Here is a 24,319-nt window from a genome sequence, read left to right on the forward strand (position 1 = left end):
TAAGAGGTTTTTTTAAAAAAAAAAAGTGCTGTAGTGAAAGAGCTGCATGGAGAAAGTTTTTCATATAGTGCCTCCATATTCATCTTGGTGCCATGTATACAGAGCAGGTACATCAAGCACACACAGCCTTCAAGAACTTCAGGAAGCCAAAGAACCCATCTAGACATGAGTGAAATTAAGCAAGATTGCCAACCTCTCCTGCCAAACTTTCTAGGAATGTTGGAAACAGACTCTAGCATACCCATCTATTTCTTTCATTTTGAAACACTGCCTGGAAAAATATGTATTCTATACTCTTAAATTTTCATAATCATCCTTCACTTTGCAACAGAAATTCAAACTCGATGGAACTGGCAGCAGACAAGACCTCTGGGCGGTGGTGTCTAATCCCAGCTCATTACTGAGCTGCTAAATAACCTTGGGCAATGCACTTAACATCTTAGAGCTTCAGTTTTCTTCCTGGTCCTGGGTGGGTATTACTGTCTGGCCAATTCACAGGGCAGCAGTTAGGAATGCCTGATTAAATGGGATTTAAAGCATCTTGCAATAGTGGAAAAAAAAAACCAACAGGTAAACTTAAAAATGCCTTCTGTCTAAGCCTTCACACACACTTCAGAGGGAGCAACTCATGGTTATATTTGCATAAACTATGCAGTATAAGAGTCAAGACAAATAAACATTTTCTCTCTTTGGTAAGTGCCATACATTTGCTAAAGCCTAAACAATAATTTTAAATTTCCAGAGGTTTTCTCCATTTTCTTCTTCTTCCTATATCTGATCACTGCTGTTCTTCCTTTAAAAAAATTATTCCTCTCTCATACAATACATCCGGACCACATTTTCCTCTCCCTCCACTCCTCCCAGTCTCCCCCCATCTTCCCTGTCCCCTAGATCCACTCCTCCACTGTTTCTCTTCAGAAAACAGCAGGCCTGCTAGGGATATCAACCGAACATGGTATAACAAGTTATAATAAGACCAGGCACAAACCCTCATATCAAGGCTGGACAAGGCAACCCAGTAGGAGGAAACGGGTCCCAAGAGCAGGTGAAAGAGTCAGAGACACCCCCACTCCCATAGTTAGGAGTCCCACAAGAACAACACTGCTGTTACTGAAACATCTACAGTTTAAGGTGTGTATCTTATCCAGCAGGGACATTCTTTGAGCTCAGTCTCTCTCTGTCATCCTTCAAGTCATCCATGCCTGATCTCAAGGTCTACTAAACTCATGTATTCATCAAGCCAAGCCTGGCAGTACATCAGAATCTCAAGAGATGTTCTATTCCCTCCAGGCCACGTAGTTAAATCAGAACGTCTGTTCATGCAGGGCCCCCAAATTGTTATATTAACAACAAGAAAAGTTTTCAGGCTGAGAGAACAGTTGAGTTTGCACAATTAGAGCACAGTCCTCTATTCACTCAACATGTAAAACAGGAAAATGAACATGCAGTATGCTTAACCAAGCAACAGGGGGAGAAAGCATTGAGGAAATCATCACCACTTTTAACACATCTAAAACTGCAACCTGCCCTCCAGCCAAATACATTGCAATGGGTATAATTAGACATATGTACTATAAACAAGGGGGTTAACAATACCATTTATATTGATGAGATTCACTTGTCCTTTCTTCTTGCCGACATGAGCTGATATGACAGGGATTTATCCATCCCCTGGCCCCATCTTGACCTCTTTTCATTTTAGATGATGAGGTAATGAGTAGATGGCTGCTACAGGGTTCCTAATGTGCTATACTCCATCAGCATTAAGACCAAAACACCATGTTGTGTGCATACAAACAGGCTCTGAGGGCACAGATGCCCTCTGTAACAGAAGCTCAAGACTCTGTCACCATCAGCCAGGAATACTGGAATACACATTAGGAAAACTCTTTACAATAATTCACCCTGCCCTACTCTGTTAATGCTTTATATCCTGGAGGGCAGGAAGGGCTGCTATTTACATGTAAGATTATATTAAAGGCTGGAGGACAGATGGCATCCAAGTGATGTTTCTGGGTCATAGAAGAAAGAAAATGTAACTCAAAGAGGCACAGGTAGCTGGAAGTTCTGTATCACCTGGTCCTCTGTCTTCATCCATTTTCTTCACAGGAGGGTGAAGTGGGTTGCTTGACCATTTGCTGTGATGAAACTTGCTGTGTTCAAATGCTACTACCATTAGGCACTGTGGCTCAGCTCCATAAATCCTGGTTTCAAAATGCCCCTTCCAGAATGTGTATATGTATTCAAACTGGTCTACTGAGTGCAAGGTCCCAGGGATAGCATGGACCTTAAACATCAGTGCTTGGACTACAGTTTCTGTTTGGGGGATAGTAGTAGGGTAGGTTAAAGGAAATAACTCTGAAATCAAAGCATTGATGTTTTCATTTTCCACCATAGATTTTATCAAAAGGTGAACAAAGACTCTTGACACATTTATGCATATGGTGTGTTTTTATAGGTTCTTGAATTTTTTTTGTTATGTTTGAAGCCACTACATGAAGTGTTGGCATTTGAAATTGCTGTATTATGTTTGTTTGCTTGTTTGTTTTTGGTGTTTTGTTTTTGGCTCAGCCAATATAAATTCTTAGAATTAGAATTTGGAGTCCAAGGTTGGTGAACTTTGGGAAATACCTTTCAGTGCCTCAAAGGGAAGGAATACCTCACTAATGAGGCTCTGAAGCATAATTAGGCACAGGCTGCATTTCTGTCACATGAAATGTGAAAGTTTGTGAGCACCGAGGTGATGTCACCAGTGGGGAATTACACACCACACACCTCGACTTATGCACACAAACTCTAAGGACACCATTTAAAGTAATTTTCGAGCTGTGTGTATACAATGTATATAGATATAAATGAATACCCTGTCTGCTCAGCTCCCAGCTCAAGATCTATCATGATGATTCTGCAAACGTTCCCAAGCCAAAAGAAATCTTCCCAACCAAAAATCATGCATGTCTTCAGTATTTCAGAGGAGGACTCAACCTGTGCTGTGAGATGAAGTAGTTAGTTTAGGGCCTAGTATCTAGTGAGCAAACAACGTAGCAAGCTGATGGACAGGTCCACATGTGTTGCATTTATTTCCTATTTCTCCATTTAATTAATTCTTATGCTTCCCTAGAGACAAGCCAGAGCATCACCTCCTTCAAAAGGTTTCCCCATCCACCTCATCAGGAAGCTCCCTTCCTATGCTCCATTAAAACTCCATTCCCATTCTCAACTCTTCTACTGCATAAGACCACTCTTGTCGGCTTGTAGTAGCTCTTAAAATCCAGGAGGTAATCTAACAAATTGTTGTTTACTTAAAATAGAGAGAACAAGTGAAAACTATGTGTGAACACACAGCCACTCACAACACACTTTGTTTTGGATGGGAAAATGGAGACATTAGTTTTTAATAACAGATATCTTTGAAAAACTCTTCTGACACGGAGAAGCTACAACTCAGGAGCCATATGTTTTTAATTAACTTAAAATCTGTATCATTTTTATTTTATAAATTATAGAGTTTATCAAAAGAACACAGTGATGACCACTAGCACCTGTAATTACCAGTTCATTGGTAACTTTGTATCATCATCAACTCAGACCACTCATATATGCTGAAATTAGTTTTTAAAAAATCAGGCATTATAATACTTCCATACAAATGTTTCAGAATAGATTGATAGATGGGATCTCCTTAAAAAACGGCCACAGTGACACCATTGACAGTGTGATGGTGACACAGTATACATCATAACACCAATTATCTTAAATACTAATAAAGACTCATTTTTTTCCTGTGTTATCATTGGTTGACATACTCCTTTGGTTTTACTCTCATTCCTTTCTTGTTTCCCTTGAGATTATCTTTGAAATTTTTTATAACGTTTTATAAATGACTGTTTATAGAAGAAAAAAAGCAAGAAAACACTTCCGTACACCATCCCTTAGGAAAATTACTTTGTGTGTGTTGAGAGCCCTGCACTCAATGGACATGCTAAATTAGGAAATAGAAAGTAGAGCCTGTGGCCAGAGGACAGAGCAGGCTTTCATCAGACACTATTCCTGGTCATACACACAGCACACAAGAAGACTGAAGACACTTCGTCTGTGGACTAGAAAGAAAAAGCATGTCCAAAAGAGAGAAGGAGTAAGGGTATCCATCTTGGCTTTGACTCTAGGAAGAAGAGGACCAAAGGAGACCCCATTAGATCCTTTCAGCCAGACACCTCCGTACATGTATTCTGGAGTTGCAATTCATACTGTTCTGTCTAGAAGGTGAAAACTGTTGACTGTTCTAGAAGAATGCTAAAATCCCCCAAGATGGGGAAACTAGTAATACAACAGAACAACAACAAAAATATTCCTGTCTTCAAGAACGTTTCATTGTGGTGGGGAGTAAGGGAAAAGAGAGCATTTTAAAACAAACAAGATGAATATGAAATATAGCACTTGGCAACTAAACACTGTGCAATTTAAACAATTAGAAAAGTAGGGAGCTCAAGGGAGGGAGGAAAGAAAGGAGGAGAGAGAGATTGTGTGTGTGTATGCGCATTTGTGTGTGCATGCTCACACATGCACACACATTAGGGGAAGGCTATAATTTTAAGCTTCCATAGGAGGAAAGAAATATTTGAAGAACTTGAATGAGGTAAGGATCATATGTGTGGAACTTTTATAGGAAAAGAAAACTCCAAGAAGAAACAACAGTAAGTGCAAAGGTCCTGAGTCAAATTTTAGCCACAGCAGGAGGGACATGAATGTTGGCATCACTGTGAGGGAAGAGGGAGGGGGGAGGAATTGGAAGTCTGTATGACTACTTGGGTAGACAAAGAGGATTCCTAACCAATCCCATGTATAGAAATTAATTCAAGGATTGAATATGAAAATTTCAGAGAAAATAACAAAGAGAAAATGCCTTTATATATTTTACATAGATAAAAATGTCTTACAATGAAGAGATAAAATGTAATTTTATATTTACATTATAATCAAGTGATACTGTTTACTATGCCAATTGTTTCATTCCAAAACAATAATATGATTTTATGTAATTAAGAAATTTTAGTGTCCTAGGTTTTTTTTTATTTGTTTGTAGGTTGTTTTTCTGTGATAAATCACCTACCAACTAACCTGGGAAGGAAAGGGATTTTTGATTGGCTTGGCTTACAGATTGCAGTCCATCAGGGAAGGAATCCAAGGCAGGAACTCGCAGCAGGAGCTTTATTTAAGTAGTACCCATGCATGAATACTACTTCCTGACTGGCTTCTTTGACATGCTTAGCTAGCTTTCATATGCAGCTCAAGGCCCTTTCATTGTGAGCACTGCCCACCGTTGACAAGGTCCTCTTGAATCAATTATCAATTGAGAAAATGCCTTATAGACAGAGCCACAGGCCAGTCTGATCTGGGCAATTCCTCATTTCAGGTTCCTCTTCCTTTGTGACTCAGGACAATGTCAAGCTGATAGCTGAAGCTAACTGTGATAGTCAGGATAGACAATATCACCTTTAAAACAGAAAGCAATTAACCTCCAAGCCAGACATTTACCAGGCTGCTGCGGGATGTCTTTCTGTTGCTGTGAATATGTGTTGCTCCCATTGGATTGGTTAATAAATAAGTGGCTTTGGCCTATGGCAGGGCAGAATGGAGCTAGGTAGGAAATCAGAGAGAGAGATAGAGATAGGGAGAGAGAGAGAGAGAGAGAGAGAGAGAGAGAGAGAGAGAGAGAGAGAAGAAAGAAGATGTGAGAGAACAAGTAATTCCACGAAGCCACATGGCAAAACAAAAATTAGTAGGGATGGGTTGCATTAAGTTGTAAGAGCTAGCTACTAAGAAGCCTGAGCCATAGGCCATACAATTTTCTAATTAATATAAGCCTCTGAGTGATTATTTTATAAGCAGCTGCAGGACTGTGGGTGGGAGAGATTCATCCAGAAAAACTTCCGGTTATACCAGGTTCTTCGTGTTGAGTCTACCCACAGCAAATTGAACAGATAGCTAGTCTTGTCAATTCAGTGTTCTTGGTAAGAAATTGGAAGCTTTATACATGGGCAAGGTCCAGGTAAGTGGTCCAGAGGGTTTGAAACCAGGAAGCCTGGGTCATTCTGTGTGCTGTGAAAGGCCCTGCCTCACTGCCAGACAGCAGAGTGAGTATTTGTCAGGTCAAAGTCTCTCCAGTCCTTGTTTGTTCTCAGGTCAATACATGTATTATTACATTAGTCACTGGATACTGCAATGGTGTGTAGGAATCAACACTCAAAACCTGTTCCTGGTGTTTCCTAAACACATACTAGAGAGAACCAGTAAGGACTGTGTACAGCATCCTAGGCATGTGAGCTGTTCAGATTGTAAGTGAATGGATGTTCTGGGGCTACAGTCTTAAAACCTCAATGATTTTTGAGCAATAGATTCTACACTTTCATTTGCATGGGGCCCTCCCTGCAAACCATTCACAGTTCTTAACAAATGCTGATGGGAAAGTCCATGGCATCCACAACTATCTTTCCTGTTGTAAGCAAACACTCATGGGAGGTAGAAAAGCTTGCTTCCCCAGACTCCAGATACTTCCTCACTCTTCTCTCTCTCAGCACTAACATCTCTCAAGCAGACAAGTGTTTGCATGACCATCTGGGAGGCTGGACCTGCAGGATGGATGAAAGACTCAGCACTCCCAATGTGTTCCAGGTCATGAGGAAACACTATTAAATGATGCTGAGTTATGTTCCTCAAGTCACAAGGGCATGCCACTAATGATGCTGAGTATGCTCATTTGTTTGCTGTGCTGGGAGTCACATATTCTATTCAAGAAAACAAATGCTCCTCGTTTCTTGCCCTCATAATTGAGTGGCTGTCTAATTTTCCCACTAGCTTCCAATATTATATCACCTCATTATTTTCAATGCTGGTTTTTTTTTAAAAGGACCAGGTGTGATTTTTACCACACCTATGCTTAAAATTTAAAGCGCTCCATAAGAATTCCAGAGAACAGTGAGATTTCTCAGATTGGCATAAATCTTTTCCCCCAGCTGTCTACTATATATCTGACCATTTCTCTTATCAGTCCTGTATATATTTTATGTATTCTGGGATCCTAAGCCGTCTACCATTGCTTCAACTATGCTACCCTTTAGCAAGACCAGCTGTTATACTCACACACATAACCTGCCACCTGATGTCTCTAAATCCAGTGCCTGTCCAGTGACTTGATGTACCAAAGCTCAACTTCTCTGGTATATCCTCCTCAGTTTCATAGCTTTGGTAAGGCACCACTATTGGCATACATGCGTATGCTTATACCAGGTACAAAGGAGCATACATTTAATGCCCTAATCTTCATTTTAGAAGTCTATTGATATAAGAGTCCTCATAGGGCCAGACAGTGGTGGCGCACACCTTTAATTCTAGCACGTGGGAGGCAGAGACAGGCGGATCTCTGCGAGTTTGAGGCCAGCCTGGTCTACAAAGAGAGTTTCAGGACAGCTAGGACTGTTACACAGAGAAACCCTGTCTCAAAAAAAAAAAAAAAAAAAAAAAAAAAGAGTCCCTCATAGTATTCATCTTAATGTAAATAGCAATTGTCATAAAATTATAATAAGTTCTACATAATGATTTCCTGAATTAGTGATACATTAATGCAGTCTTATTCACTCAATAAAGATTCAGGCACTGACTTTGGCAGCCATTATTCAGAATACTGGTTTCAGGAATACCACAATTCAGAGCTCATGTTCAGTAGTATAGTAGCAAGTGCTATAAGTAAGATAGCAGAGATGTTCCACAACTTTGCACACTGACAACCCCTTCCCAGCCTGCAAATGCTGTCAAACAGCATGCCCTGTTCCAACCACACACACACACACACACACACACACACACACACACACACACACACCCGCTTACTCTGTAGTTCAGCAGCACAGCACACTGCAGAGCACTGATTATTTCTCCTCCAGGTCACACAGCCTGACAGGGAGTTCAGGTTCAGTGTTCCTTCCTGCAATGTGGAAGGTTATGGAGCTGTATGAATTCAAGATCTGAAGTACATCCTCTATTAACTGAAAACAGTTATGTACAACTGTAACATAAATAAAACAGTTCCCATAAGTCAAGAGTCATCTAGTGATCAAGAAAGAGAGAAAAAAGAGGAGATGCTAAAGTCAGATGGTCAGAGTCTCTCGGAGGTGACGAGATCGGAATGGAGCCAAGTGTGGCTGGAAAGGCTCCAGTGCGCATGGCTGGGAGAAGGAGTGGCATGCACAAGTCTGAAATAGATGGAAGAAACGTGGTCGGAAAGGATGAGGGCTAGGGCTGGGAGTGAAATGGCTGGCAAGATAGGGTGTGGTTTCACAAACAGCAGGGCATAGGGGACTCCTAAAATGATCTCTTTCACCCAGAGGGAAAACCACAAGCTTAGCCTTGCTGGTCACTACGTTTTTCCAAGTTCTCCTTTGGGGAGTCTGTGTGGCATTAATACCATGACTCTGGGAGAGAGAGCCAGACACATATGGTTGATTTCTTGCTCTCCCTTTTCTGAGTGATCCATTTGCTAGAAGATACATGTGTTCTGACCTGCTCACAAAAGTGCTCCTTCTAGGAGTGACCCCAGCTGAGCAGTGTGCACTATGAATGTAGATGCAAAATTGTGAATCAGCTGTTTTCTGTTCTATGCTTTGACTAATTCTCAATTATTTACAATTTGAAATGGAAAGAAAGAGGATCTTAGAAAAGGCTGGACTCCTTACAGTTCAAAATGAATCATGACCATGTCTGCCATGTCTGTCTAATTCCTAATCTATGAAATTCAATTCGATATGTAATTACTAAACTGCCTTGTTTTTCTATTAAAAAGCTATTTTTCTCTCTTCAAGACACACAGGTGCATGCAAATTTCTAAGTATCTTATTTTAAAAACTCATAATTCTTTAGGCTTGAGCTTGAATATTCATGAATTCTACACTTAGGAAGAAGAAACAGATTATAGAGGACATGGAGGGAATTATGCCAAAGAGCTACTGCTGGCCTGGCCTCTTCACATGGGATAAGAAAAATCTTCTAGGTATATTATCTCACAAATACCACATGTTACATCTATGTTACGAATAAGCCCTATGACTCTTAGAGTTTAACTAAAGCAGCAGTGAAGCAGTAGCTACACCAGGAGGCTCCTGCAAATCTGCTAGAGCTGAAGAAGTTCAAGTGCTTTCTGCTATACAGGAACAAATCAGAGGGATGCTTGAGACAGGATATAATTAGGTGCTATAATGAATACAGTCAAATGCCAGTGCAATTCGCCCATAGATACCGCATGAGATGACTGGACATCTATTGGAAGGTAGCATTAAACACACTCCCAACAGAACTTGTAGCCATGTGTGTAGCTGTCCTTTATATAGGCTTATTATTCATCAGGTCTCAAAGTCAAGTCATAACAGAGTTTAGATATGAGCAAATTAAACTTAACTTGGAAAGGTTAAATGACAATTATCCTATCACTCCTGGCATACTTCTTTGGGGATATTTGTTTCTTATCACTGAAAACCTGACATTTGGATATCCCAAACAATCCATCTTTGTGTAGTAACTTCTGTTTGAAGCAACATGAAGATATTGGCAGTTATTTCAGTGCTGACATTTTTTTTATTAGGGAACATTTTTAAGTTGTTGATCTTAAAATGTGGGCAATTTACTTACATTTTAGTATGAATTTAATTTCATTGATTTATAATCTTATATAAATTACTCAATTGTCTTATAAAATCCAAAATTTGAAAATGACCTATGAAGGTTACAACATTTAACTTTACCTCTAACTCTGGGTTTTCTTAGAGTAATGCAATGAAAACAGCTTATAAACTCCCTCTTGTATTAGCTGACTCAGTGAGTCAAACTCTCTTGAAGCTACACTCTAATTTAGAATCATATTAAAATGGGACCAGAGCCAAGGAAGTAGGAAATAATTTATTCTTTTCAATTGCAAAATATTTAATAAATGTAGTATTCCAGCAAACTCAAAACTAATTTATTCTATTTGTTCATTGGAAGTACATTGAAATTCTAAAAATATAATCCTAATTAACATGAGTTTCTTGGTTTCTGAAAAGCAACTATTTCTATATATAAATAAGGATCACATTGTATCATCCACAGAGAATTAAGCAGGTATGAAAATGAAACCAACCCAAAGTAAAAGCATTTTGAAAGCAAAAAGAAAATTCACATGAAAAAGTCACATTTTGAGAGCTGTGTTAATAGTAAACCGTTCTGAATATCCACGTATACTGCAGGATTTATATATGGTAATGTAGCTTGGCTCTTCTGTGAGGAAGATTAACATGGCTTTAAAGCAATGTTTAGACACAAAATAAGGAGGTGGGATGTGGGCTCCTGGTTGAGCTCAAATTCCATCCACCAAATCCACATTTATTGATTTTGTTTGCTTTTTTTATTTGCTTTGGTTTTGCTTGGTATGCTGGTTTATGTTTGTAAAACAACACTGCTTATGACAGAAATGGATAGGAGTCATAGCTGAGGCATTTGGGTAGGAATTCAAGTACACACAGAATATGTATTTGGTTTGTTTGAAGTACAGCATCTATCTGGCCTAGGTTATGCTCATGCTGAGTGCTTTTTCTGTTCCCAGTTTCTATTCTACATGAAGAATTCTGTAGTCTCTGTACTCTCTGGGGCTTCATTTACCCTTTCTGTATTTCTATTTAATTTACAATAGCTCTCTTCCGTGCTTGAGGCTGTGCAATGAAACATAGCTGGCGTCTGTACTCAGAACCCGCTACCTTCTGCCCGTAGATCAGCACACAGAAGGATGGGTGGATAAGTGGGAGAAGGGGTTCCCTCCAAAGCTGAGCTTGAGCAGCTTGGAGAATCGAGCCTGCACCCGAGACTACACAAAGCTCATCTGCTTCAGCATCAGTACTTCCTATGTCCAGCAACCACTGTCCCCTTCCTCTCTAAGGGGGGACTTTAATTGGAAGTGCTACTCCAAGATGCTGCTGAGAACTGAGGAACTTGAATGAAAACAGTGACTGGATGACAAGTTTCTTTCTCCTAGTAACTTGAATAAAGTGGCTGAGGATGTCTCTCCTGAGGTTGAGTGCTGAGTTGGGCTTTGTAGAGGAGTGACTGGATGGTCATTCCAGATTATGAGTGAAGAGAGGTAAAGACCACAGCTAACACGTTGACCCCAAGAGGAAACTCAGATGTATTTCCCGTTCCCAAACACCCAGATGTACTTTGTTTTCTAACTTGTAAAAATGTCAGGTGTTTTGCTATAACTTCAAGTCAGCCCCCCCAACCCCTGTTTTGTTTTTGCTTTCTAATGAAGCTTCAAGGCTTTTGTTTTTTACAAACTGTATAGATTTGATTATAAGAAGTGTAGTGTGTGCTCATTATGTCCCTTTACAGTGGTGGTCACACATGGCTTTCATCTCAGCACTCACTATGGAGGCGGAAGCAGCACATCTCTGTGAGTTCGAAGCCAGCCTGGTCTACAGAGTGAGTTCCAGGACATCCAGAGCTGTTACACAGAGAAATGCTATCTCGGAAAAAAAAAAATCTGTCAGTCAATGGTTAAATTAAGTATTTCTCCAATGTAGTGGTTTTTAAACTTCAGTGTATCCTAGAATCACTCGGGAAGTTTGTTTAATAATTCAGATATTGAGGGTCCAGTTTTGATGTCAGAATCAAATGTTCCTAGGGTGGAAACAAACAGCCTTATTGTTCTGAGCTGGGCATCCACTGAGCTGAGCTCCTTGAAGGACCAGATCAATTATTTTAAGTTTTACCTTGGCGTCAGTCATGACTACAAGGAATGCCTGTGACTGTAACTTTCCCCTTCACTCTGTGAGAGTTGGATTTTATCAAATGAGAATCCCTCCATTAAATCTTGCTTTGGATTTCCTTACGCCCTATTACTGAGAAAAGTCATCTGTACCTTATGAGTGAGAATAGCCATCCATACCTTCTGTAATGACTTCTGTAGACAGGTAAGTTTTAGTGGAACATGACCTGGAAGAATTAGCAGCTGACTAAGCTTTGCTTGCATATGATAGTCCTATATTTTCATTACAGTTAATAATAACAAGATGGTGGACACAGGAAATAATGAGTAAGTAAATGATACACAGACAACATGGAAAGCATTTCTTTTTCAGCTGTGTTACCAGGAAAACAAAGAATCCGATTCTCTAAGTCTGTATCATTTTGTCGCTACCATTATGCAAAATTTTCTTGCAAATTTTTATGAGAAAAGTGTAGTTGGTTTATTTTTTTATTTTTTCATTCTTTGGGGACCTGCCACCCAGCCCCCAAATAAATACATTTATGAATACACAGCCTTAGCTTGGCTTATTTCTAGCCAGCTTTTCTTAACTTAAATGATCTCATCTATCTTTTGTCTCTGGGCTTTTACCTTTCTCCATTCTATATATCTTTCTTTCATTCTTACTCCATGGCTGGCTGTGTGGCTGGGTGGCTGAGTCCTGGCGCTCTACTCTCCCTTTCCTTTTTAATTCACCCCTTCCTCTTCTCTCTCTTCCTATTTATTCTTTCTGCCTACCAGTCCTGCCTTTTTTCTCTCCTGCCTTTCTACTGTCCACTCAGGTCTTTATTAGACCAATCAGGTGTTTTAGACAGGCAAAGTAACACAGCTTCACAGAGTTAAACAGATTCAACATAAAAGAATGCAACACACCTTTGCATCATTAAACAAATGTTCCACAGCACAAATGAAAGTACATCTTAAAATAATATTCCATAACCGAAAAGTTTGCTTATGGATGTAGGCCTCTTTCTCTCGTACTTTGCAAGACTGCTTTGGGAGTTTTGTGACAGCCGACATTCGTCTCTGTTTGTCATGTGTTGCTGAGTTCTAGACTATCCTGTGTTGACTGGATATTCTGGGTAGTAGGAATAGGAAGGAGTGAGGCTTTAGATCAGAGTTTACCATCTTCAGAGGGCAACAAAGTACCTTTCCAAGGAGCTCCAAGCTCAGGCAGCCATCCAGAGAGGTGACTAATGGGAGTTAGGAGAAAAAGGATGGCTATTTCGAGCAGAAGGGTCAGGGAGAGCTCTGTGGAGAAGGGGGCATAGCCTGATATGATTTGGACAAGGAGTGATGGTGGTGAGAGAGACATTCTAAGCAGAGAGAGAACAGACTTTTCTTGGTGTTCTCTGTTACATTACTCTTGACATCTGAAGAGCACCCTCCCCCACTCAAGGATTTCTGTTGTTGTCCCTAAGGAAACTGCATTCTTCATCACTCAGGGACTGGGGTCTGTTCACCCCAGCTCTCCATGCATAAGTTATAGCCCTGAAGTCTACGGGCTCAATGTCTGTGACCCAAATGTTCGCAGCTGGGTAAGTGCTTAGGTCTCAGGGTCCCAAGGGCTTTTGACACATCTTAGCTTTGCCAGTTGGGGCTCTATGTCTCAGCTTCTATTTACTCACACAGAAAATGAAGTAATAATAGTGCTTCCACATAAGGTTGGGAAAAGAATTAAATAGGTTAATGAAAACATTTAAAACTGCTTTCATAGCATTTTGAAATACATATTATTAATTATAGTCAGGTAAGGTGATAGATATGTTAACTAGTGTATTGAAACATTCTACCATATAGACATTTATCAAAATGTCACATTGTACCCCGTGAATATATGAAAAATACAATTTTAAAAAAAATCAAAAGGATATTAGCTTTCCTATCAATAAATTATAGCTTCTGTAAATTTGATAAGCAGTGAGATGAAGCAAAGCTCCATGATCCCCTAAGAGTGAAGTGTGTGTAGTTTTCTATCCATGAGGGACACTGAGCAAATTACTGGGAGTCCTGAGTTGATCTTTACTCTCTTGGGGACTCTGTGTCCACAGGGTTCCCTTGAGGAGAAGGTTTCCTCAGAGAGAGTAACAAAAGACTTTCCTTTATGACAGAACATCCTGACAGCTATGGGACAGCATGTGAAAGGAGTGTGTGGGGCTTCCACAGGAACTAAGATTGACTCCTAGAATATTTTTTAAAAAAATAAAAGCCAGGTGTGGTGGTATGCAGTTGTAAGCAAGCCATCACCGGGGAGGGGGAGACCAGAGAATCACTAGGGCTCTCTGAGCAGCCAGCCTAACCTACTTAGAGAACTCCAGGTCAGGGGGAGGCCTTGTCTCAGAAACACAAGATGGATGGGTTCTGAGAAACGGGCTACACACACACACACACACACACACACACGCACACACAGGCCATGTACAATCTATAAGGAGCAACATTCATTTTATAAGTACTGGAACTCTATAGGATGAAAGCTAAGTCTAGAGTCAAAGATGCCTGCTCTGCATGACCCAGAACACTCCAAGAAACATGGTGCAATTTCCTCATCGTTCTGAGTCTGGGTCCCTCACCTGTTCATGAAGCTTATATTTACCTCCTGGGACTATTGGAGGAGGGAAAGAAGAGTTTGGCTGATGACTCTGGACTCTCTATGTCCATAATTATACATGAGTTTCTATTTCAGGAGGAAAAGCGCATGGGGATGGGGATTTCTGTATGAGGTGCTTTCTGGGTGGACAGTAACTCAGCAGGATTGAGAGTTCTGAGCCATGAGCAGGAGTTTTTATCCTAAGCCATGTTCCTGCTTGTTCTGGAGACAAAATTGGTCAGGAGAATCTAATGTTCATACATATACATATACCCACGAACACATACACATATATACACATGTACATATACACGTACACATACACATATATCAGATTTGATGTTGTGTTGGATTTTAACAGAGACAGGCAGAGATGTCATAATTTTAGAAAAAGGTCACTGCAAGAAAACAGTTTAAGCAAATTTTAGTCAAGACACTTTCATTCTCCAACAAGTGCTCAGTATGTGTTGGGAGAGGACAGCTTTGTGAGTTTCCATGCAGAAGTCCAGGACTTGGCAGAAGGATGATTGAGAACTGGAATCTCTACAGACCCAAGTGCTTGTAATTCTCCCTACTAAATTATCAGGAATATTTATTGAGCACTGGGACCACACAGTGATCTGTGGGCTTTAAATTACACACTAAAGAGCGAAACTCATACCTAGGGGCACCCACAGAAACAAAGGCTCTCTGTATATCAGGGCTGAGTTGAGAGACATACGTACATGAGCTACACATCTCAATTGATTTCTTAGAAAAAACCATTCTGGAAGAGAAAACATTATCTAGAATTCACAACCGTGGTAACTCAGCTGCAACTTTTGTTTCTTTTTTGAGAAAGGAAAGAGTTGCCTTCAACTTTATCTTGAGGCCAGTGTTCAGTGCTCAAAATCTTGATCACCCAAGCACATCAGAGTCATGATTATTTGGGGATAAATTAGCATTCCATTATCCACTGCTCAAATGGAGGGAAGCAGGGGAATGATGGGCCTGAAATGGAAAAGTGAAGAGGAGTTTGTGTCTCTATGCACTGAGTGGGAAGAATGCTGAAGTCCAGTTTGGAATGTTTTAACCTTGGACATGCAAAGTGATCAGTCCTAACTGTCCTGAATCTGCCAAATAATCCATGGAAGAACATTTTGAAGAACTAGGAATGATTGGGGGAAAGACCTGGAATTCATAACTGTGTTCATCTCTAAATGACTGCAGAGTCACCCTGCTAGGCTTTCCATCATTCTGACAGAAGATGTGACAGAAACGAGGGAGAAGAAAGGATGTATTTTTGATCACGGTTTCAGAGGTTCATGCCTATGGTCTGAGCTTTGTTGTTTCAGGCCTTCCTGGGGCTGAGCACACAGCAGGGAAAGTTGGGAGGAATGAATTGGTTCAAGAAATACTCCAAATGAGAACACACTCAGTGAACTACTTCCTCCCGTGAAGCCCATTCCTACAGTTTCCACAAATCCCGAAATAGTCATTTCTATGCAGGGCTGGGGGTGGATCAAGCTTTCAAAACATGAGGATTGGGGGGAGGAACAGTTACTATCCAAATCATAACATCCATTATGTTCCAGCCACTGGAAAATTGAAAAATTCTTGTTATCTGGTGTTCATTGGTCTACCTGTGGAAAATAGAGGCATGGAAATAAATGTCATACCCTCAGCATTGAGAAGATTTAATATTGCAGTGTATCCCAGCAACAAAATTCCCTGACTTTCAGGAAGTTGTATTGTTATTGTCACGATCATCATCATCATCATCATCATCACCTAATAATATGATAAGGACTCTAATATATATCCACAAGGCTGGCATAGTTCTATACGCCTCAGCCTTCATATGACACTTTTATAAAGAAAGCACTAGTTCATTTCATCTTAAGGAGGAAATTGAAATGCACTATGTTTCAAGTAACTGTAGTTTCAACTCAGGGTTTATTTTTATTTATTTATTTTTCTATTACATTTTTAATTGAGCTGCATATGTACAATACCTTAAACATAAGTAGAAATATAATATAGAGTATGTGATAAAAAATAACCTTAAATTTGTATCAATATACAAAAAACTCATTGTAAAATATTTGAGATTAATAGTTGCTTTTCAGTATAAAAGAAGATTCAATAATCTACCCTTTTATCCTATTGTCATCATATCCCCCCTTTTTCTTTTCAGAAAGAGATCATTGAATCTAACCTCCCTTGCTTAGTTTCCTCCATTGCTATGACAAGCAACAATTTGCAAACAAACCCCCTCAATGATGACAAACATCTATAACCCACTTAATGACCAAAATCCCCACACCCTATCTCTTAGGAATGTGGGTGATGTGTTCTAAACTTGCTTTCTGCTATCTGGGGCAACTGCATCTTTAGGGGACTCTAATAAAATTAAGATAATATTAAAATCCTCTCAGCTAGCAACTTTGAAGTTGTCCTCAGTAGCATGTATATGAAACTGATCATTGGGTGGTATTTGTCAACTTTATGGCATTACTACACACAAGGTATAATTGTCATTGTGGGGCCCCATCATCTTTTTATCTGTCACCATGCACAAAACTCAAGTTCAACTCAGGGTTTAAAAGTAGGAAGTGTAACACAAGAATCTATGAGTGTATCTTTGAATCTTTGAATGTGTGTATTAATCAGAGGAACTATGGGGGTCAGGAAATTGCTAGGAAGCCTGGAGGGGACATTTCAAGAGAAGGGCAATGGGACACAGACAGTGTGAAGAGGGAGTGGAGAGTGATGGAGCAGAGAGAAATGAGTGGTGTGGGATGGGCATAGAAGAACAGGTAGAAAAGAGAAGAACAGGTAGAAAAGGAAGGAACAGCTAACACTAAAGAACGTTGGAAAAGTCATATGAAAACCTACTACTGTCGAAGCTCCCTAAAATACATACATATACATACTGAGAAAGAACTTATATGAACTTAAATTACAATAGAGGGCAGCCCCCGTCCCCTGTCACCATAGGCTAAAGGGCCAACGGTAGAAGTAGGCTACCTCTTTGGAGTTGTTAGTGTGGGGTTTTATAGACACTAACACAGTACTGGCTATTGTCACTCTTCTTTGTTACCCTCCAGAAGTTGATGCTAAGATCCTATTTGCTGAAGACATCACCTATTAAATCATAAAAGATGAAGAATCAAGCTGGTACCAGCCTGGAATCTGATACCCACTAGCTAGCTTTCATAGTGCTAGAAGGCACAATGCTGGATAGCAAAGAAGAAAAAAATCATCAATCTTACCTAGCTGTGAACTCTGCAAGCTCCAATAACAACCCACCTGGTAGGAAATGCCCACTGGTACAATACTGGCAGCAATGTGAAGCCAATCACTTTCTTATTGGATTTAGGTCCTTTTCCACAAGATAGACCACATACCTTGTACAATTATCCTGGCTAATAACTTGTTGCTAGTAGCTCATAGATCCTGGGGGAGAACCCACTATTATTCTACCAAATAAACCTAATTATATCAACTTCTAATGACTTATTGTTATATCTCTATATTAGTGCACCTCAAATCTCATCAGAGATGCTTCTTTTAGTAGCAGATGGAGATTAACACAGAGATCCACAACTGGTCAGTGGATGGAAAATAAAGAGACTATGGAGTGCTGAGCCCTGAATGGGCCACTTCTATTACAGCCCTTCTCCAAAGGCTCAAGAATAATCACTGAAGAGGAGGAGGGAAGAGTCTAAGAGGAGGCAGAGGTGGCGGATGAAGGCAAGAAGATGGTGTGTTTTGGATACTGCAGAGAGGTCGCACATAGGAGGTCATAGCAGTTGGGACAGTATCTGCAGAAGATCAAACCAGACACAAACCCCATCACGGGGTGGGGAGATATTCATGAAATCCCAACTTCAATGCTCAGATTGGCCTTATACCTATACACACAAAGGTAGCATTAAGTGAACTCAGTGGATTAAAAAAAAAATCTAAAAAACAAAACATGAGCACATGAAATTGGAAGGGAATAATAAAGGAATTACAGCAAGGGAATAGGAGGGTTAACTTGATTTAAAAACAAAATAAAAATCATGAAAAAAAAGTCGTAATCTTAACTGTTACAACACGTGAGCTCAGTGTTTTGTTTGTTTGTTTTTAAAATAACTGTCTTTGAATCTGGAAACTCAAGACCTAACTCCCAGGGTTGACACAGGAGGAAATGGATACCACCAAATGAGGTTTCCTGCTGACTCCCAGCACAGCCTGCCTGCTGCAGGCCTTCCTGTTACCATGGCTCTGCCATGCAGCTCACTCCAGGAGATGAAAGCAAGAGGCACTCTCTTGGCCTTTAATTAGGAGATTGGCAAATAATTAATTATCAACCCCAAGGTTTCCTGGAAGTTATAGAAGATATGTTTTTTGTATGCTTCATTTTATTCTCCAGACTAATAACTTTACCTCCTCCATATTTTTTCTTTCTATAAAGTCGTCTATACATCTGGGAAATATTTCAATTAGTGAATTCAGGAGAGGAGATGAAACTGGAGAGTATAGACAAAGCAAGAACGCTCTGTGGTGTGATCACTATTCTGTGCGGTCATGGGGTATTTTGTATTAATTATTAATACATGATATTTAACACTTTACTAAGTTATATGTGTGTGGGTCTGAATTTTCCTTTACTAATTAAATGTTGAAAATACAAAATAAGTCCCGGGCAAGGCAGCCTGAAAGAAATCTTGTAGGAACAATATCCTTGACTCTAAATAAAAACCATGCCAGGTGTAGTGACTCATATCTGTAAACCAGCATTTCAGAGTTGAGGCAGCAGCAGGATTTCCTTGAAGTATCATGGTAATGACAGCATTGACTAAGATAATTATTTACAATAAGAAATTAGCAAGGTTCTCTTCTAGCAGACTAAAATGTATGTGAAGATATACCGCAAATTATTAAGCTGTAAATGAGTGTTTCTTATCCCTACCACCTGGAAGAATTACCTAGGGGGGTTTCAGTACTGTAAATGCCCTTTTAACATTTAGAGATTGAGCCAGGGTGATCTGGGGTGGTCCTCAGTCAAGAGTGCACCGAGGAAAGTTCACAGGGGAGAGAAAGACTGTAGGAAGGCTATCGCATTCCTCATTACTGAGCCAACCTCAGGTCCTTCCGGGCAGGCATTTGCTATATAGGTTGAAGAAAGCATGGAGAAAATCGCGAGGGAAGTGCCACGAAAAGCCTCTTAAGCATCCGATTAATTTATGACAGGGACTTAAAAATTAGAGAGGCCACAACAGGGCTGAGCCCCGATAGAACTTTGATTTGCGTAGAAATGATGTGGGATGATTATTAATGCTTCCAGGGCAGACTTAGATAAGGAAGAATGAGAAAAGAAATCTGTTTGGCTTCTCGTCAGAGATTGTTCATGGCTTGAAAATGCCTTTTAGTCTAAGGGATTTAGCTCATAATCCCAACCAGGACAAAATAAAACCTGGCACAGCTCACTCATTGCTAAGATACAAATCACCACTAATGTACTAGGCCTCTGAACCACCTTGGCTTTTCTGGGGGTTTAGGATGGATTATGTTGAAGATTCACATAATCTAGTGATTTCCCAATCATACCAGAGATGTATTAAGTGAGAATGTCTGACAATAGAATCCAGGAACTGGCTTTTTAAAAAAAACAAAAAACAGATTCCCCAGTGATTCCATTACAAAGACAGCATTGAGAGATACATGCATCACATCACATCTCTGTCCCTCAACTTTGATGACCCAACCTGCAGCCATAAAAGGACTGGTCCTGATGAGTTGAAGTTACAAGTTACTCCAGTCTGCCCTCCTCCTCCTGAGTTGTCGGTGGGGACAAAATAGTTTTTCTCAACCAAGCTGCTACTTTACTGTGTTTTCGTCTCATGGTCTATGAATTCACTTTTAACTTTGAAGTGGACATTTTCTTTAGAAATTGCTAACAAATTCCACACTACTGAGAGTGCTGTACCCAAGTACAGGAAACAGCTTGGAGCTTAAAATAGAAACAGACAGGACCCAGGTCTATTGAATTAGAATCTGCATTTCACAAGCTCCTGGAGGATATGCTTTCAGGTTCAGGTTTGAAATGTATTATTCTGAAGCCCCACTCCTCAAAGCATTCCTTGAAGGACAGTCTCAAGGACAGAAAATTCACACTTTAGCATCTCTTTACAGCATCAGCCTCCCACAGCGTAGGTGCGAACAGTCTTAGTCTAATGTCTACTCTGTGTGAGGCAGTGGTCGAAGTTTATTTCCCTTATGATGTGTGCAATTACTGAACCCACTTTACAAGTGAAGAAACTGAGAAGAGACTAGTACTAAGTCTGTGACACCACACTGTCAATACAACTGATCCATAGTGCAAGTCTCCTACATTAAATGATCACAGTTCTCAGGTTTTTGAGCTGAAAGAAGTTGTAGGCGGGGTCAAGGCACACACCCAGAGTGAAAGCAGGGGTTTCAAAGACCTGCAGACCAGCTGTTGGAATACAAGATGAGGGATTGTCCTTTAGGCTTCAGACAATTGCAAATATCCGGCACCTAACCCACAGCTACTGGACCCACATTCCTGTGCATAAAGACAGCAATCTGCATCTCACTGATTTTCTAGGTGATTCAGAGGCAAGAACATTTGAGAACAACAGGCTTAAAATGACCATTTCTTTGCCAAAAAAAAAAAAATCCCAATCTCTTAGCATCCTCTGATTAACCCAAGCTTATTTAATATCATGTTCCAAGCATGAGACTAAACACAAGAATAAGCAGGAAGCTGGAAGAAATCTAAAAATGGAATTTGTATTCCTTCAGGTCTTTGGCTGCAAGATTGGGAAACAACTTATCTAGGTTTGAAGAGTTGGAGGGAAAAAAAATAAAACCAAAACCAAACCAAACCAAACCAAAACAAACAAACAACAACAACAACAAAAAAAACCCCAACAAAATAACAAAAAACAAAAAAACAGTACAGAGGCTTAGAAATGATTATCATTGCAATGCCTACCATTTAAACAACTAATTGAATCTCTGGAAATTGGAGTAAAATTTAAAGCTGCTCCAAGAACCGTTATATTACAAGCTGTGATTCTCGACCCCTCAGCCAAGGTAAGAAAAAATCTTAAAAAGCAAAGCAAATTTTATCATGTGTTGACTACACAGTCAGGCAATGGCTGAAGAAATCCCTGCTTGCCAGGGTGCCCTGGCTCAACTAAACTGACCAAAGTGACAGGGCACTTAGATGACCCCACACTAAACGTAGGCTTCCAATGGGGACATTCTTTTAATCCCAGTTTTTCCACTTTATAACTGTTGATCAAAAATACAGGAGACTCTCCCTCATTGTATATTATACCAGTCACCTGCATTTTCCCAACACTTAGTTTATATTACTATTAAAACTTCGGGTGAGCTCCTTCAACACTGCCTTTAACACGGACTGGAATAGAGGCAGTTTTTTCTGTTCCACTGTCTTTCCTGGCTGTGCCAAACCCCATTTATCTGATTTATCTACTTTGGATCTTCATTCCAGAAAGTAAATGGTGGAGAGTTCCTGGAAGAGACTAGCATTTCTCTTCTCCCAAAGATCAGATATATAATCCTCTAAGTTCCTTCTTATTCAATATATTTATTCCCAATTCTGCCCTTAAGCAGAGTTATTATATTAACTCTGTGGAAATGTTCAGAAGGTGAATGGAACAGATATAAAACAGCACATGCTGGTGCCCTTTTTGTAGCATGAGACATTGTTGGTAGTAGCCAGCAAGTCGAGAATACGTGAAGAGGTCTTCAAGAGCTGACACCATCCCTTTGCCCATCGGGTCTGTGGCAATGCTGGCCTTACCTGATGAAATGATTGCTGTAGATGAATCAGAGAAGGACAAACCCAGACAAACATGGCTGTGACTTTCCAGGGGAAAGCAGGATGTGTTCAGTGTCTGTTAAGTTTTCTGTGCACAACTGAACACTTCCTTTTTCCATCGAGCTGGTGCAGCAGTAGAGTAAGTCACACCCTGCTTGTAAAGGGCCACCACCATGACATGAGTGTGTGGGAGACAGTCATCTCTGGGCACGAGAGCTAGGGCTTTTACTGTGCTTGTTTTTTGTTAGATTTTCCCTTTCTTCCTACAGCAGGGTTACAATTCCAGGGAACAGGACTAGAGGTGTGAAACTATTGTAAAAGAGCAAGCTGTTCACTCCAAACCTCAGACTAAGACAGAACTTCACAACTATGAATGAGCTCATCTGGACACTGAGCTAAGTCTGGGGAACCCAGTCTGCTATTCTCAGCTGAGACTTGGCTCTTCAGTGTCCTAGACAACACCCAGGCACATAAATCACCACCCAAAAAAATATAAAGAAATATAAATCTTATATTTCCAATATCTGTACTTGTTCAAGGCTTATTGACGCAGTTGCTCTTGTTTTTCACACGGAGTTATGCTCATTACTGGTTTAAACACAGTGATTAAGCTCTATATGTTAATTAAGTTGAGTACACACAGCAGCTCTGGGGTGGTAATGACGCTTCAGAAGGAATCCCATAGGAATGATGTTCAAAGTAAGATATTGATAATGACAGTCAATAAGTTGTGACTACGTGAAGAGGTCTTCCAGACAAAGGTTAGTAGGACACACGTATTCCTAGAATGTTTATCAGTTAAATCATGACATATCATATCTGAATATATTTTTGTTTCCAAGTCCTAATGAACTGTATATGCAGGACTTTATGTACAACCCTTTACTCATTCACTGACAACCTAACACACAGACAGGTGAGAAAGATGCTCACATCCCACAATCGCCCACATATTCAGTAGTGAGAAACGGTTCAAATGGTTAGAAAAGGAAGCAGGCTAAGAGCATCCACCACCTACCTGGCTGACACTGACGTGGGCAGAGTGTCCACTCACTGAAAGCAGTCACGAGGCAGTCTTTCTTGCATGGGAGGAAACAAGGTCTTACAGTTTCAGGCCGCGTGGACTCTGGACATCTGTCAAAGCAAAGAGACTATGTCAGTCTTTTGGATAGTAAATATGGATTGACTTAGAACTGTAGGATTTGAAGCAAAAAAAAATGTTTCTTTTATAGATGATGGAAGAAAAAGACTCAGGGAATGATGCCCCTTGCACAGGAGGTTGTGGCCAGGGGAAGACTCAAGCCAACTCCAGCACACTTGATTCAGACACCAAAGTGGTATTCACTACAGCAAGGAAAAAAGATGCCATTCTTAAAATTAGGAAAATGTCAACTGTCACACCATCAGGGTCAGTCCAAATAAGATTTGATATTTTTTCAGATAATATATCAAATTACTGGTGTGCTACAGAAGATGAAGAAGATATCGTAGAGCAAGGTGTGGATACACAAGAAGGAAAAGTCATTAAAGTTCAAGTAAAATGTTGTATATCTCTGATCATTAAACATTTTTGAATGTTCCAATAGTTGTTATGTTTTCCATGGAACATATAGGCTGATAAGAGAGGGAGCACATGATACTGCAAATCACAGATAACAAATACGTTAGCTAGCTTTAAGCATAGAAAAACATGGGAGATGTTATTCCGTTGAGAATCAGGTTAATGTGTACAAGTGGGAATGGTACTATATAATCAACCACTTAGAAGAAACAAAGTTCTGGTCAACAACAAAAAGGATTTTTCTTTCTTAGCTTGCTTTCTTGCTTCTGTATATTAAGAGCTGGAAGGCATGCCTGTTTTCTACAACAGAAGTAAAACAGCAAGCAAGACAGAGAGGGCACCTCATTATGCATATGTGGGATTTCAATCCCTAAGGTTCCCACAAAGCCTGGACACGTCATGTAGATTAAAGGGGTGATCCAAGTGTCAGGGCCATGTGTGGGTAAGGGCTGTGCCTCTGCTCTTGCACTTCTTTCTGACATTGACCCAGAGGAATGCTCA

The 24,319-nt window shown here is 40.1% G+C and overlaps 1 protein-coding gene across 1 annotated transcript in view; it reads right to left on the minus strand.

Moving 5' to 3' along the window:
- Positions 1-24,319, minus strand: part of Thsd7b (thrombospondin type 1 domain containing 7B) — a 697,290-nt gene that overhangs the window by 342,893 nt on the left and 330,078 nt on the right. The window contains exon 9 of the mRNA XM_059280451.1: positions 23,276-23,391. Within this exon, the coding sequence (XP_059136434.1) occupies positions 23,276-23,391 (116 nt within the window). The remainder of the gene's footprint in view (positions 1-23,275; positions 23,392-24,319) is intronic.

This window comes from Peromyscus eremicus, chromosome 15 (genome assembly GCF_949786415.1).
Source record: "Peromyscus eremicus chromosome 15, PerEre_H2_v1, whole genome shotgun sequence".
In the NCBI taxonomy this organism is placed as follows: Eukaryota; Metazoa; Chordata; class Mammalia; order Rodentia; family Cricetidae; genus Peromyscus; species Peromyscus eremicus.